General features: G+C 44.9%; 1 protein-coding gene across 6 annotated transcripts in view; it reads right to left on the reverse strand.

The window, feature by feature from the left end:
- Positions 1-16,739, reverse strand: part of FBF1 (Fas binding factor 1) — a 35,841-nt gene that overhangs the window by 6,446 nt on the left and 12,656 nt on the right. For 5 of the 6 annotated variants that reach the window (XM_081899562.1, XM_081899561.1, XM_081899563.1 and 2 more), the window contains 11 exons: positions 16,188-16,321; positions 14,060-14,159; positions 13,537-13,965; positions 13,230-13,301; positions 7,680-7,777; positions 6,557-6,615; positions 5,414-5,569; positions 3,688-3,788; positions 1,993-2,199; positions 1,303-1,410; positions 301-440 (listed from right to left, as the gene is read on the reverse strand). In XM_081899562.1, coding sequence (XP_081755688.1) covers positions 301-440; positions 1,303-1,410; positions 1,993-2,199; positions 3,688-3,788; positions 5,414-5,569; positions 6,557-6,615; positions 7,680-7,777; positions 13,230-13,301; positions 13,537-13,965; positions 14,060-14,159; positions 16,188-16,321 — 1,604 coding nt within the window. The remainder of the gene's footprint in view (positions 1-300; positions 441-1,302; positions 1,411-1,992; positions 2,200-3,687; positions 3,789-5,413; positions 5,570-6,556; positions 6,616-7,679; positions 7,778-13,229; positions 13,302-13,536; positions 13,966-14,059; positions 14,160-16,187; positions 16,322-16,739) is intronic. The other variant, XM_081899564.1, reaches the window with a different exon arrangement.

Raw genomic sequence — 16,739 nt, forward strand, 5'->3', positions numbered from 1 at the left:
GCTAACCAGCTTATCCCTACCAATTTCCAAGAAATTTGTAATTTTACCTCACACTAATGAAGTGGAAGATGAGGCACCCCCAGACAACAGCCTCCATCACATTTTATTTGCCTTTGTAAGACACTAAAGGGAAAGTTCCGGAAATCCTTCTGCGCTGATTGTACGCTAGTTTCATGGCCCTGCAGGAGAATCTGCTGAAGCTGATTCAAAATCTCCAATTCCCAAATTAGAAGTGCCCCAGTGAAAGAGGAAGTCCTGTGGAAGTGGCATTTAGGTCCCTAGTGTCGGGAAGCCACGTACCCCTGAGTTGTTCATCCCGTTGGCGAGACCCAATCTCAAGTCCTTGGGATGTGGTGTGGTGAGTGGCCTCCACTTTGTTAGCAAGGTCATTCAGGTTGCTGGAGAACTTCTCCATCTGACTGATGACACCATTCAAAGACCTGGAAAAAAGCAATGTGAGCGCCAAGTTGCCCAGTACTATGCATCCTTTTGTTTCCCATAGGCACAAAGAACATGAGCCAGAAAGCTTCTTATGCAGTAGTGAGGCTTAGATGTTGCTTCTACTGGAGGTGGGCTAGACACGTTTTGGCTACTTGGCCATATAGGGTGCAAATTTAGAGCGGAGGAGTATTGGCCCTTTTTTGGCCAGGATACGCAGGCTGCATTTCTGGCCAGCATTTTATTTATTCATTCATTTATGAATACCACTTCCCTTTCCATGAAAGATCCTGAAGCAATTTAACAATAACAAAACTAGTCCCCCCCCCCTCAGATTTATCAGTTTAAGAGCCTTGCGCCAGTCCCTCAAAATTCTCAGGTCTTGCTCAGAACTTGTGTGTGTTTGGGGTGTTTGGCCCCTAACCTCCACCTCCACCTGAACCCCCATTTCTCTCACAACAGCACTGTTAAGCCACCTTGTCACTGGAAACAGCCTCAGAAAAGTGTAATTCCTCCTGAATCACCCTTTTCTCCTTAGGTAGCAGCATCCCCAAACATACCCATTGAATCTCTCACATCTTATCCCGTTTCAACATGTGGAGGATTCCTTCCCTGTCCCATTCTTTGCAAAACCCCTCAGACTTCTCCTGACCCGTTTCACTTCCCCAGTAGTGCTGCAAGAGCAAAGCAGCCTACAGTTCACCTAGGCCAGCCTCCCTCAACCTGGTACCCACTAGATGCTGCTGAAAGACTAGACACCCTTTGAGGACTACAGACAATTCTCCATCTATGTTCCTTGTTTCCTAGCACTGGCTTCTCTTTCTTTCCAATTGCTTGAGCTCGCAGGTGGGCAGCAGGTGTTACCTGGTGTAAGAGGTGGCGCTGGTCACTGCGTCGATCTCCTGAGCCTTCAGCTGTTTCAGACGTTGCAGTTGCTCTTCGTGGTCTTTGCGCATTTCCAGAATAGACATCCTGGGGGTCCCCAAAGGGGGAGGGGAAAAAGACACTAGACACATGATTGCTAGGAAAATGGAATAAAACAAACAGGTTCTTTGGACGAATCTCACTTCAGAGTTTACGCCAATCTAAATTGTGCTTTCTCTCTCTCTCTAAAGATATAAAGATCTTTCCACAAATAAGGCAAGCTTTCAGGTCACACAGAAAGTGTGGCCAAATGTTGGAAGAAGAAGAAGAAGAGTTTGGATTTGATATCCTGCTTTATCACCCCCCCTTCAGGAGTCTCAAAGTGGCTAACATTCTCCTTTCCCTTCCTCCCCCACAACAAACACTCTGTGAGGTGAGTGGGGCTGAGAGACTTCAGACAAGTGTGACTGGCCCAAGGTCACCCAGCAGCTGCATGTGGAGGAGCGGAGACGCGAACCCAGTTCCCCAGATTACGAGACTACTGCTCTTAACCACTACACCACACTGGCTCTCATCACACTGGAAGGACTGACGTTTGAGCATTTGTCAAAGGAAAAGCAACAGGATAGACTGTCCGACTTGGGCTTTGGAAAGCCACCCAAGTCCCTTTGAACCTCCCTCACCACATACCGCTGAAGCTCCCGTAGCCGGTCAATATCCTTGGCCTTCTCCTGCTCTAGCTCTGTCAGCCGGCGCTGGTGTTGGGCCAGCAACTCTGATTTGGCCTCCTCTGCATTCTGGCAGCAAGATAAGTATCGCCCTGCCAGCTCTTGGTTCTCTTGCCGGAGGCACTCCTCACGCTGGTGGTACGAGTCCTCAATCACCTTTACACGGTTCCTATGTCAGAAGGGAAAACACCACCACACGGGTTCCCAAGCATGTTTGGATTGAAAAAAGCGATGTAGGATATTCTTGTGTAATTGTTCACTCACTAGTATTTCAAGGGAGGAGGGGTTGTTGCTGTTATTGATCTTTTTTTTGGTATCTTCAGTTTTTCTATCTTACGATTTAATGTGGAAATTGTTAATTTGGTTGTGTACTTTTTGATGTGTGTTATTGTTTATGACTATTATTGTTACATTTGTAATTATGTAATTCTTTTCTTGTTGGAAGCTGCCTTGAGCATGGTTTTTAACTAGGGAAAGGTGGCACAGAAATAAATTGATGTCTGCCTGCCCGTCTGTAATTAATTAACTGCTTTCGGGGGTCTAGTGACTGGATTACGACTTATTTGCCTGTATAGCTGTCCAGGTTTGAAAACTGAGCTTCTCATATCAGCATCTCTCTCTCATTTTCCATATACATTACACTGTAGCACCAATAACCTCATCTTCTAAAAGTGGTTTTTATTTGATATTACCTGTTTCTTACACTGTATGTTTTTAACCTTTTATGATACAGTGGTACCATTGGTTACGAACTTAATTCGTTCAGGAGGTCTGTTCTTAACCTGAAACCATTCTTAACCTGAGGTACCACTTCAGCTAATGGGGTCTTCCATTGCTGCCAGCGCACAATTTCTTTTCTCATTCTGGGGCAAAGTTCTTAACCCGAGGTACTACTTCCGGGTTAGCGGAGTTTGTAACCCGAAGTGTTTGTAACCTGAGGTGTTTGTAACCCGAGGTACCATTGTATGCTTTTTTGGTAGCTTTGAAACACTGGGAGCTTCCAACACAACCTATTTATTGAGCACCCATCGTGATTTGTTTGCAGAGAGATTCCACAGCTTTGGCTATTCAATGAGCATTCATCCTGATTCGTTTGTGGGGAGGTTAGATGAAGATGTGTCAAAGCAATAGTTCCGGTGGTAGAACTGTGATTGTAGCAAACTCTTCTAGCTGTCTTGCTCAAACAGGCTGTGACTGGCAAGGAAGATATATACTGCTCATACTGCATGTGCGCTCAGGGAAGGGATGGTAACACACTTCACAGGGGGCCTTATCCTTTGGAAAGAGGCAAGAAGAAAAAACTGCTCCTGGTATTCATAGGAATAAGTACCCGTGCAAGTCCCTGTGGGAAGATGTGCCTATGAGTAAGTTTCTGCCGTTCCAGTTTCATATGGATCCTTGGGGCAGGTCTCTAGGATGAGTTTGTGCGTTCAGAACAACCAATGCCCAGTGGAAGTTGGTCCATTAAGGCAAATGGAGCGCTGCCACACCCAACATCAGTCTGCTCTCAGCCAACCACCACCCTCTTGCCATTTTGCTTACAGACAGTAATGGTGCCGCTCTCTCCCCCTGCCATTGGTTCTAGCGCCACCTACTGTTGGTCTTCCTGCTTTCTGCTCTACTCATCCCACTGAGCACCAGCAACAGCTGCCAGTACCTGTGAGCATTCTCGATGAGCTCCAAGTCTTCTTGATGGCGCTGCTGTAAACTTTCCAGCAGAAGTTTTTGCTGATTCTTCTCCAGCTCCAGCCGCCTGACCTAAATGAATTTTAAAAACACAGTTTATTTATGAATATCCATAAACAGGGTACAGCTACTTGGTTTGGAGCCACTCACACATTGCATCAACACAGGAGCATTGCTTCAGATTTAACGTAGGGGAGCCTTGGAGGGATGGAGGAGAGAGAGAAAGCAATTTGACCATCACAAGGATGTTTACTGTTCAATAATGTGACTAAGCAGTCGTCATATTTCCGTGACTCACATGCCATCAGCTACTTACACATACATGGTTTCTACAGCAGAGTAAGGCCGTGTTTATCAAAACTCACTATCCATGCACATTTATGACATGTTGGGTCTGCAACAAAATGTTGCAATGTAAAGTCCCCTTGTTCAGATTTCTAGCCAGCTGGTCATGCCCTTTTCCAGCATATTCCATTCCAATTTTCCATCCCTAAGAGTCAATCAACATTATATGCCAACGGAGCCTGCTCAGTCTTCATTGAGGTGCTTTAGGTCTCCTTACATAGCTTAAGGTTCCCACGCCCCAAATATTTTTCTCATAATACTAGAACCCAGGGTCATTCAAGGAAGCTGAACACTGGGTGATTAAGGACAGTTAAAATGAAGAATTTCTTCTCACTATGCATACAGCTGAACCATGGCATAATCTCCCACAATGACTTTAGAAGATGATCAAGGAAATTAAGGGAGGCTAAAGTTATCAAAGGCCCATGAGGGCTATGACCTACATCCACTGTCTGAATGCTGGTTACAGGGAATCTCAATTGGGGAGAGTCCCGGTTAGATGGCCATCTGCCATGGATGCTTTAGTTGAGAATCCTGCACTGCAGGGGGTTGGACTAGATGTACCCCGGGGTACTTTCTAACTCTACAATTCTACTCTTCTGATTCATAGGCCTCTGGCAGTCACCGGGAGAACCAGATGCTGCACTAGATACGCCTTTGGCCTTATCCAGCAGGGCTCTTCTTACATTCTGTACTTCTGCAAACCTTGGGATTTCCTCAAGTCTACTGAAACCTCCTCCACTTGCAATGGATGGTGCCGTTTTGGCTACATAAGGATTCACGTTCCTTCTTTGAATGTGCTGTTAATGCATAGCATGGTGTGTCAGATGCTGCTGGTGGTTGCTCGTGAGTAACCAGGCAGAACTCCGACCTGTCATTTACAGGTTTTATTGTGCAAACTATTTACAGTGCAGATCTACAAAGTCCATGTCCGTCTTAGTCACTTGCAGATTCTGGGAGTGGCCCCTTCCGGCTTCTCCCCCAACATTAGAACTTCGGCACCCCAAGCCTCCTCCTCCCCTCCTTGCATTTCACCCCTCTGCGCAAGCTGGGTGATGGAAGTGGCGTGCGTCCCTCCTGGCAAGGTGAGGCGCTGGGGCTCTCAGCAGCATCCACGAGCCCTTTCCTCGCTTGGCTGGCCCCTTCCCTCCCTTCTCCACTGGAGGTGTGGCTTTTCCCACCGCTGGAAGAGGAACTGCTCCTCAGGAGTTTCTGAGGCTCTCCGTATTCCAACAGACCCCCTGCCTCCCCCCTCGTTCCAATGGCAGTCCCCTGACATGGTGCTTCCATTAAAATAACAGGATGCAAAAAGAACCTGTTTCTATTTCATGCCTTAAGTGCAACTAACTTACCTGACCTTCCAGCTCAGCAATGCGAGTCTGAGCACCCAGGAGCTCCGCCTGATAGCTCGCCAGGCTTTCTCGCAGCTGCGCTTGCAGACCCGCCAGCCTTTTTTCATACTCGCTGCTATTAGGTGAGCTCAGCATGTGGGGTTCCAAGTGCAGGAGCTGGGAAAGGGCAGAGGAGTTGAGAGAGAAGATACAGAAGGGCGTTTTCACAAGGGAAGAATGTTTTGCAGGCTTCACAGCGTCCCCATGTGCGGTGAATGTGATGGAACTGGGGTGGGGAAGCCTTTGCCCTCCCCAGATGTTGTGGGACTTATATAATCTCTGACCATTGCTGACTGATGGGGGTCTGAGCCCATCAGCAAATGTATGGCCACAAGTGCCCCTTCCCCGTGGCAGAGAGCACATGAAAGAACCAATGTAAAATGAAATGAACATTCTGTCCGGCACTGCTCTTATCATTCAACTTGCAAACAAGGAGAACTTTGAATACTGTTCTTAGCATCACTCGTGAAAGAGTGCTGCGGTATCCACAGATCATGCCGTCCGGCAGTCATGCATGAGTCTGATCTGCTATAGAAGAAAACAACTTGCTGGAGAGACATCTCCTGATACAGAAACATACAAATATGGGAAGTTATTTCCCCTTTTGAGGAACCCTACACTTATGGAAATTAGTTTGAGAGTGCTGTATATAACGTGGAACTGTAGCATTTCCCTTCCTGGATGTTTATCTAAGGAGAATAGCTCAGTATCTGTTGGGGAATGATTTAAATCAGGAAAAACTTTGCAAGTGCCAGGTACTGGTCTAGGGACAGTTGGGACCCAGTAGGTTTATGGGAGCATGAGAGCCTCCAATTTATCCCCATAGCTGGAAAGAGAACACCAGACCCATAAAGTGCACCAAGGTTATCTTGGGACAGGATGTGGCTGGTCCAGAAGTCAGTGCACCCTGGTTAATGGATTATGCAGCCTTCTGGGCTAAGTTCAGGTTCTATTTAAATACATGCACAATAAGAAAAGAAAGTTTGGGAACTGTTATATCATCTGTATGAACTGCTAGACGAGTGCTTGTTAAATACATTTATTCATCTATCCCTTCCACTTCCATTCCTCAATAAGAAATAAAATATATCACCTCCTACCTACCGGAGAGTGCATAGGAATGGGGAGGATTTCTTCATGTCCTGGGAAAAAGGCTGCAGGTGCTGTAAAATCAATCCATAAAGAGCTCAGATGCAGCAATGGGTTTAGATGCTTTCCCTATATAGCAATACACAGGTAGGGACTGTCTCTCCCATTTCTGTATCTCAGAAGAAGAGTTTGGATTTGATATCCTGCTTTATCACTACCCGAAGGAGTCTCAAAGCGGCTAACATTCTCCTTTCCCTTCCTCCCCCACAAAAAACACTCTGTGAGGTGAGTGGGGCTAAGAGACTTCAAAGAAGTGTGACTAGCCCAAGGTCACCCAGCAGCTGCATGTGGAGGAGCGGAGACGCAAACCCATTCACCAGATTATGAGTCTACTGCTCTCAACCACTACACCACACTGGCTCTCAGTTAAAAGGAGGTAGGATAGCCGTTTGGCTGCTCTTCAAACATAAAGGAAAGAAGGAAGGAGCTATAGAAATTTCACCCTGCTCTGCTCCACAGGTCCCTTGCACAGAAAACCTTGTGGGCAAATGGAAGTGGGAAGAGAGTGGACAGGATGTAAGATGGGGCAGCTTAAGGATGAGTGGTCCCTTTCACTTCCATAGCACCAAGCGTGGCTTCAAACCTCTTTCTACCACACCTAATCCAACAGGAGGAGGAAAGGAACATCTGCAAACAACAGGGCATATTAGCACTGAGCAAAGGCAAGTATCAGATTTCCAAATATAGAGTATTCGGTTCAAAGAGTGGGGTGGGGATGGGGCCTCAGCACAAGTCTAAATCAAACTGGCAGAGAAATGAACTAAGAGATGACAGCAGAAGCAAGATGTGCAACAAGAAGCTTTCCCCTTTGTTGGAGCACCAAACAGAACTCTCTCTCTCTCAGACACCGAGACGAAGTGCAGTTCAGTGCACGACATTTGGTAGCCCAAACATGAAATGCTTCTATCATTTGCTATTTCAAGGTTAGGGAAGGTCAAACAGCATTCTTGGAAAGCAACTTTGTAGAGGCAGGTTCATTTATACCATTGATTAGGAAATAACAACAACATAATCACAGATGGGAGGTATGCTGGCAATGTTCGTTCCCTTGGCAGTTTAACTGGAGTTTGAATCTTACTTGTCTTACTGGTGTCTCCAAAGGGAGTCCCTTTCCTGGAATTAGGTGGAAAAGCAGGAGTGGTTTGCTCTTGAGATCTTAACAGAGGTATGGAAGACCTGTGTCAAGCACAGAGAGAGAGAGAGAGAGAGAGAGAGAGAGAGAGAGAGAGAGAGAGAGAGAGAGAGAGATTAACAATAAATGGACATCTGAATAATCAACTTTTATTATGGAATAAGTGCCATTCTACAATACAATCAGGTATTCTACCCATCTTTACATCATCCAATCCAACAGCTAATGAGCTGGCACCCTCTCTTTTAAACATCCTTGAATACATAGGAATATCCTCATAATTCCGTACAAATGCAGGTATTTTGCTCCAGATTAAATAATCTCTTCTCACACCACAATCCGAAACATGGTTACCCAGAAGTAATTCCCAATATGTGTTCTATGGGATTTATTCCCTGGTAGATGTGTTTGGAGTTGCAGCTTCAGTCACCATGTGGATTAGAATGACCAGCATCTGCTGACCCTTCAGATCCTCCTTTGTAAGAATGGAAAGAGTTTTCCTCCTTCCTTTTTATTTTGTGCATTCATGTACAGCACCAGGAAGAGCAACTTGACAGATGTTGGTTTCTGCTTTCTTCTCTGTGCAGCGAAGTACTTGTCACGAGACAGGTTGTTTACATTCCACAGTAAATGCACTGTTGGGTTTCCCACGGGAATGGAGACTGGATGTGACGTACACTGGTTTCCTGTTTATCACTGTTCTTTGCAGTTTCAGTTTGTGATTCTCTCCGTGCTTTAGAGGAGAGAGGATGCCTTTCTCTGCTCCGGCAGAGGGAAGATGTTTTTCTGTAACTTACCAGCTTTGAAATGTAAATAAAGCAATATAGAGTATGTTGGCACGTACTTTTCATCATTCCGCTGTGCACTGGACACTGCTTATCTCCAACATTTGGTTATGGGCCCAGAAAAACGCAGTGTTTTGAGAATGGACTCCAGAAGTCGGGCTCCTGGCAAAGGAACAAAGGAGCAAAGAAACGGGAGTGCCGGCAGAGGATCGGAACAGCGGCAGAGGGACGGATCGCACGGTATCTGCTCTGCGCGTCAAAATGATTGATGTGAGGTATGTGCTACTGCTCCGGGTAGCCTGCCAGATTCTAATTAATGGCTTTGTGGCTGGACTTTGAACTTTTATAGCCGGTTTTGCCGAGGCACAGGCAAATGGCTAAAAGCAACACTTTCCTATGCTGGGGAAAATCGAAAGTAACTTTTAGAAATGCTATTGGAGTAAAGCAGCTGCAGAGAGTAGTGACGCAGCGGAATTAAGGCAGCATAGACAAAGCACTTGATAGAACTTTCACTTTTGAATTTGCCTTTGGATTGAAGCAGCTGTACACAGACGCAGCATGTATAAAGCAGCTTGATTTAAAGCAGCAGAGATGATGCAGAAGGCTAATGCCAGAGTCATGATGGCTAGCTGCAGAAGGCTGGATGAGGCAAGTGGGGAATTTGATACCACTGATCAGCCAAATGCTCAACTCACAGTAGCCTGTGATACTGCCATGATTCAGAATGAAGCAGATCGCCGGGGTGCTGGCTGCATGGGAAAGGGGGAGTCTTCACAGACGTCATCCCATAGTGCAGTGGAACCACCAGATGGCGCCAAAGCTTTGAAGGCAGTGAAATGCTACTCGTGTGGACGTCTAGGCCATATGAAGAGGGAATGCAGATATCCCAAGGCCAAAACAGAGCAGCGCAGCGAAAGCTCATCGCGTGGAAAAGGCCAGAGCAAAGGCAAAGGTCCGGTGTCCAGGACAACGCAGCACAAGGCAATGGTCTCACGCTTCACTCCAAAGGTTGCAGAGGTTGCAGAGGTCCAGAAGACGTCTAGATCTTTCTTCGTTGTTGATTCAGCGGCAACCCATCACATGTGCAACGATAAGAGACTGTTCGTGTCTTTTACACCGCAGGAAGGTGCAATTCACCAGGCGGATGACCACACAATTCCCAGTAAAGGCTACGGAACTGTTGTTCTTCACAGTTTGGACTTATCGATACAGGATGTGCTTTATGTGCCGGATGCCAAGCATAATCTGCTCAGCGTTGGACAGCTGAATGAGCGGAAAATAGACGTTTCCTTTAAGAACAAAAGATGCATCATCACAAAGAAAAATGATTATGTGTTGTATGCTGAATTTGTTGGTCGTTTGTATGTTTTGTATTATGATGATGTTGTGCAGGATGACACTTGTTGCATTGCAGGTACTAACAAAAGTTTGCATGCAGAATGTATTCATGATTTTCATCGAAAATTTGGTCATTTGCATTTTGAGGCAGTATCAAAAATGCCTGCCTTGGTTGAAGGTATGACTATTAAACCCTGCAGGTACCACATGAAGTGCAAGGCATGCGCAGCAAACAAGGTAAAAATGGCTGCGAAAGGTAAGGTGTCTAGTAGGCAAGCTACAGAACCATACCAAGTTATGCATGCTGATTTGGTTGGACCACTAGCGCCCTCTTTGGGTGGAAATAGGTACTTCATGGTTCTCATTGATGCATTTTCAAGATATATTTATGTGTACAATCTCAAGCAGAAATCAGAGGCTTTTCCTAGGTTCAAGGAATTCTGTGCTTGGTTGGACAATGTGCATGGCAAGAAGATAAAGACTCTTTTCAGTGATCGTGGGGGAGAATTCACTTCTCAGCAGTTTGAAGCTTTTCTGACTGAGAAAGGAATTCAACACGATTTGTCTAGTCCTCGCTCGCCATGGCAGAATGGACTTGCGGAACGGGCAAATCAGACATTGCTTCAAGGGTTAAAAACCTTGCTGCATGATGCCAACCTTCCAGAGAGTTATTGGGCTGAATCTCTCTCGTGTTTTGTTTACAGTTACAATCGCAGGTTATCTTCAGCGATTGGTTGTACCCCCTATGAGAAGATGTTTGGCAAGAAGCCATACATCAAACACATGAAAATTTTTGGTTCTGACATGTGGGTTCACTCACCACAAAACTCCAAATTAGACAAGCGTGGATTGCATGGTATCTTTCTAGGTTATCAGAAAGGGTCTTACAGAATAATGATGACTGACTCTAAGGCAATTAAGCTCACAAGAAGTGTTGAGTACAATGCAAAGTGGGGGGAGAATGTGGGAATTTTCCAATGTTATCCTGATGACAGTGATGAGACTGAGGATAGTCAACAGCAAAAGCAGCCGCAACAACCCACACCCACTGATGAAGGTTCTGATTCTGAGTCTGAAACTGAATCGGGTGATTCAGAGGATTTCAAGAGTGCGAAAGCCTCTATGCGACCCTCTGAAAGCTCTGATCAAGAATTGGAAGAACCATTGTTCACAATAGGTCGTTTTTCTCCTAAGAAAGAAGAGGAAAGTGTTGAAGACTTAAGGCTAATTCGTAGGTCACAGAGAGCCACAAAAGGCAGACCTCCAAAGAGATTTGCTGATGAGTTTGCTAAGATAGCAGTAACAGCTGTTAAAAGCTCCAAGAAGGTATTTGAACCTTCAAGTTTCCAAGAAATCCAGGATTTGGATTCAAAGGAAGCTGAGCCATGGTTAAATGCCATGAAGGCTGAGCTTGATTCCTTGGAAAGGAACAAAACATGGGAGCTTGTTCCAGTAGTTCCAGGAATGAAACTGCTTGGAAGCAAATGGGTCTTCAAAGCAAAGACTGATCAAAATGGCAAGATAGTCAGACACAAAGCCAGATTGGTAGCCAGAGGTTTTGCACAGGTACCAGGTGAAGACTATCACGAGACCTACTCACCCACAGTGAGGTATGAGAGCATTAGGCTTATGCTCAAGCTAGCTGCAGAGGAAAATCTACACATTAGTCACCATGATGTGAATACAGCTTTTCTGTACGGATCTCTAGATGAATCACTTTATATGCTTCCACCTGATGGCGTACAGGTAAAACAGGGATTTGTTTGTGCTCTGAAAAAGTCCCTTTATGGTCTCAAACAAAGTGCACGGTGTTGGCACACAAAACTCACTGGAGTATTATTTTCTCTAGGTTTTCAGCAAGGGAAAGCTGATCCATGTGTATTTGTCAAAGAGGAGGGGCAAAAGAAACTGTATTGTTTGTTTTATGTTGATGATTTATTATTCTTTTGGAAAGATGTCACAATGTACAATAACGCCCTAGCTCAACTGAAAGAGCACTTTGACATGAAAGATCTTGGTGAGGTAAACAACTACCTATCTCTGGAAATAGAGAGAGATCAAGATGGTAACATTCTAGTACACCAGTCACGGAAAATTGCTGATGTGTTAAGCAAACTAAACCTGATGGATGCTAACCCTGTGGACACACCGATGATAACAGGTTATCAGGTAGATGACACTGAAGAAGCATTTTCTGACACCACACTGTACAGAAGTATGCTAGGCAAGCTAAACTTCATTGCCAGATGTTCAAGACCAGACATTGCTGTTAGCTGTAATTTGCTAAGCAGACAAGTCAACAATCCTACTGTTAAGGATTGGAAAGCTCTGAAACGCATAGCGCGGTATTTGAAAGGCACTATGCATTACAGACTGAGATTTAACAATCAGAAGTCTGGTGGTCTTGAGATATTTGCAGATGCAAGTTTTGGAAGTGACACTACAGACAGGAAAAGTACGTCTGGAGTTTGCTATAAGTACAATCAGGGTCTATTTGATTGGTCATGCAAGAAGCAAACAACAGTTAGCTTAAGTACTTGTGAAGCTGAACTGAATGCACTGTCTTATTCACTTAAGGATTGTGAATGGTTGTTACAATTGTGCAAAGACATGAAAATTCCTGTCAAATGTCCAATCCAGGTTTACCAGGACAACAAAGCATGTTTGGCTTTGCTGAATTCTGAAGGTTGTAAGCAAAGCACGAAGCACTTGCAATTGAAGTTGCAACATGCTAGGGAACGTATTCAGAAGGGACTCGTAACGGTGTCCTATATGCCAGGTAATGAAATTCCTGCTGATGTATTGTCCAAGATTGTATCAAGGGATCAACACTGTACCTATGTGCAGAAGTTGGGTTTGTACTGATATTGTACGAACACGCTGCCCAGAGATGTTCACAGAAAGGGGGAGGATGTTGGTTTCTGCTTTCTTCTCTGTGCAGCGAAGTACTTGTCACGAGACAGGTTGTTTACATTCCACAGTAAATGCACTGTTGGGTTTCCCACGGGAATGGAGACTGGATGTGACGTACACTGGTTTCCTGTTTATCACTGTTCTTTGCAGTTTCAGTTTGTGATTCTCTCCGTGCTTTAGAGGAGAGAGGATGCCTTTCTCTGCTCCGGCAGAGGGAAGATGTTTTTCTGTAACTTACCAGCTTTGAAATGTAAATAAAGCAATATAGAGTATGTTGGCACGTACTTTTCGTCATTCCGCTGTGCACTGGACACTGCTTATCTCCAACAACAATAACCCAGATGACTTAACCTAAGAGAAGCTCTGCTGGACCAGACCAAAGGCCTATCTAGTTGAGCATCCTTGTTCCCACAGCGCACAATGACAATGCCCAAGTGGAAGCCCACAAGGAAGTTCTTACCCAGGTTGTTCCAGTCTGGCAGGCCTATCTACTGGGGCAATAGACTGCTGATAGGCGGATGGAGCCCCCTGGCTGAAAAAAACAAACACAAAATCCAAAATACGGGGATAGTTAATTAACACAATACTTTCCCCCAAAAATCAGCCTACAAGACTTGCAACGAGGCAAGGTGACATGTGCAATACCAATGGCTAAGTGCCTCATGACTTGGGTGCCCATGGGAAATTTGCATAGTATTGAATTTGGAAAACAGTTTAGAGAATCTGAAGAACGTTAAGTGCAGAATCCAAGCGACCTCTGAGCTCACCTGGTAAGAGCGATGGGATCCACTTCCTTTCGGTGAATCTCCGAGGACCCAGGTCTCCTCTCTTTCTCCTGCGCTCGAGTTCTCTTCTGAGACAAGACATTGCTCAGCCAGCTGTCCTCACCATCATCCTTGATGGGTTCATGCTTTGGCGCTGCTGCTGCTTCTTCAGCAGCTGCTTTTGACCTAGAAGGAAGATGGCTGGTAGGAATGGGGGGCTCGGCATCAGAAGGGCTAGGCGGCCTATCCAGTGTGGCTCCTCTTATGCTGGTCTTGCTGGATTCTTTTAGCGGAGGTGACGGTGGCAGTTTAAAATCATCCTCTTTCAGCCCCAGCCAATCAGCTGCAGTCCTGTTGCGTACAGGGCTGCCAGAATGAGGAGTTGCTGGTTTCTGGTCTGTTTTAAGCTCACTGAGATTCTCCGAGGAAAACCTGCAAATAGAAACGAATGAGAGAGAGCCAGGATTTTACAAGCAGCCTTGTGGGAGACCGAACCACCTTTGGTGGCTTGTGCATTTACCATTACCTGACAGACTGTCGTCTTGACTGCCTTCCCTCTGGAATCATGGCCACAGTGGGTTGGTAGGCTCCAAAAGTGAACTCATCTCCCAAAGTATCTTCCTTCTCTGTACACAAAAAGAGCCCAGAGAGTCATGCTGATGGGATGCACAGACATGTCCCCCCCTTGCTTTTCTCAGAGACTTAAGAGCAGAGGAAGCCCATGTGTTGCCCTCCAGATGTGGTGGGCTTCCAATGGTCAGGGATGATGGATGGAATCCAACAACATCTGGAGAGCCACAGGCTCCCCAGCCCTGCCTTGGAAGCCCTGAAATTTCCAGGTACCCTTTTAAAAAAGCTGGAGGCTTTTCTACTAAGCGTTCTCGGCAACAATATTCCGAAAAATTTGAGGGAAATTTTTCTATATGCCACGGCTGCAGCTTGAACATTGATAGCAATAAACTGGAAAGGGGGAAATGTTCCAACCATAACAGACTGGCAAAATAAATCACAGGAATATGTAGAAATGGCGCAACTGACTAATTGCTTGAGAGGCAACACAAGCCAAGTATTCGTACCAAAATGGGATAAATATAAGAAATATTTATGAAATTATAACAGTGGTATAATATGGCAGCATTTGATTGACCCTTATATAGTGGAACATGTGAGAAATAAGTCAAAAGGTAATAACTGTTGTAAGAATGTATTAGAAGGAATATAAAGAATAAGTCAGTAATGTTAGGTATATTCATTACTAGAATAAGGCTATACACTGGGAAATGATAGGAAGTCCAACTACACCTTTTTCTTTTTTTCTGGTTTTTTCTTTCTTTAATTCATAATAATAAATAGGTAAGACAACAAAAGATAGTAAAAATACGAATTAGTTCAATTTATGTAAGTAAACAGAATACTACTTGTATATGGTTTCTGCTTACACAGATTATATATATGTTTACTCAAGAAGATGTACAATAAATATGTGTATATGTTTACACACACACACACACACACACACACAGAGTGGTACCTCAGCTTACATACGCTTCAGGTTACCTACGCTTCAGGTTACAGACTCCGCTAACCCAGAAATAGTGCTTCAGGTTAAGAACTTTGCTTCAGGATGGGAACAGAAATCGTGCTCCTGCAGCGGCACAGCAGCAGGAGGCCCCATTAGCTAAAGTGGTGCTTCAGGTTAAGAACAGTTTCAGGTTAAGTACGGACCTCCGGAACAAATTAAGTACTTAACCCGAGGTACCACTATATGTATGTATGTGTGTGTGTGTATATATATATATATATATATATATATATATATATATATATACACGCACACACATATATAAGTTATACGAGATATGCTATATGAAATGTGTCATATGATATAAGAGATTGTTAATAAAGCAAATAATTAAAAGAAAAGAAATCTCCAGGTACTAGCAAGTCGAAAAGATAGCTAGAAAATAGTGTGCAGCTGCCTCCTGTTTGGGGCATAATAGTCTTTATTTTATAAAAGAAGAAATGAGAAGTTGAAGCAGTAGCTCAGTAGCAGAGTGCATGCAGAAAGTCCAAGGTTCAACCTCTGTTCTCTCAAAGTAGAGCTGTGAAAGAGCCCTGCCTGAAAGCCAGAAGAGCCACTGTCAGCTAGAATAGACTGTAAGGAGCTAGATGGACCAGGTCTACCTTGCTATAAGGCACTATCTGCTCTGAGAGTGCTTAGTGGCAAACAACAACAGCTGCTCTCTAAGGGGGCTGGAGTGTCTTGCTTGTGAAGTAGAACTGGAAACCGTGGTGGCACCAAACCCTCGTCCATGAGCTGGCAAAGCAAGAGGAACAGGCTTTGTGTACAGTTGCCATGGAGGTGGCAGGAGTAGCAGCCCAAAGAGAGAGAGGGAGAGGGAGAGGCAGATAAGCTCTAAGTGGGGGGAATAAAGTCAGAGTGGGTGATGGCTGTGGGTGGGATGAAATTTGGCTGCGGGTCAGGAGATTCTCACCACGGATCTAAGATATTTTCAATCATCAAACAACCTATGAGAGAACTGAATTTCAGCTGCAGCCTTTTCCGTGTTTTAGGAGGACGGGCAAAAGGACTTCCCAGAATACTGTGCGCATGAAAAAGGAACAAGAGGTTTCATCACCCCTACGGCACTTGCCTGCTTGCTTTTGATATTTCTTGTCCAGTTTGAACTCCTTGGGTTCTCCTGTCTTTGGCCTCTCCAGGAGCTTTTTGGCTGTTCCTTGCCCAAGCAATTCATCTAGCATGGATCGGGCGGGACGAGACTGCTCCCTGCCAAAAGAAAATGCAATTCTCTATCAACCAACCCATATGATCAGTTCGGAGAATGTGGAGGTCAAGAGGAGAATCTTAATGGCTTTGTGACCACCTTTAGCTATTATTCCAGCATTTACTTTAACAGTACGGCAGATGAGAAAAAAACACACGGACCATTTCTGATAAGGCTTAGAAATAAAAACTCTGTTTCCAGAAATTAGTAGAAGGAAGTCTCACACCTCTATGCTAGAAATAGGTTTTAAGATGCTGCCTCCAGCACTCTCCCCTCCTGCAGTTTCCAGTAACTGGTGTTCAGGATACTGCTTCGCCAGAACATAGTCCTCATGGTTAGTAGCCATTGAAAGCCTTATCCCCCATGGATTTGTCTGAATTCTCTTACAAAGTCATTCCAGTTGGTGGCCATCACTGCCTC

Source organism: Podarcis melisellensis, assembly GCF_964234715.1.
Source record: "Podarcis melisellensis genome assembly, chromosome: 2".
In the NCBI taxonomy this organism is placed as follows: domain Eukaryota; kingdom Metazoa; phylum Chordata; class Lepidosauria; order Squamata; family Lacertidae; genus Podarcis; species Podarcis melisellensis.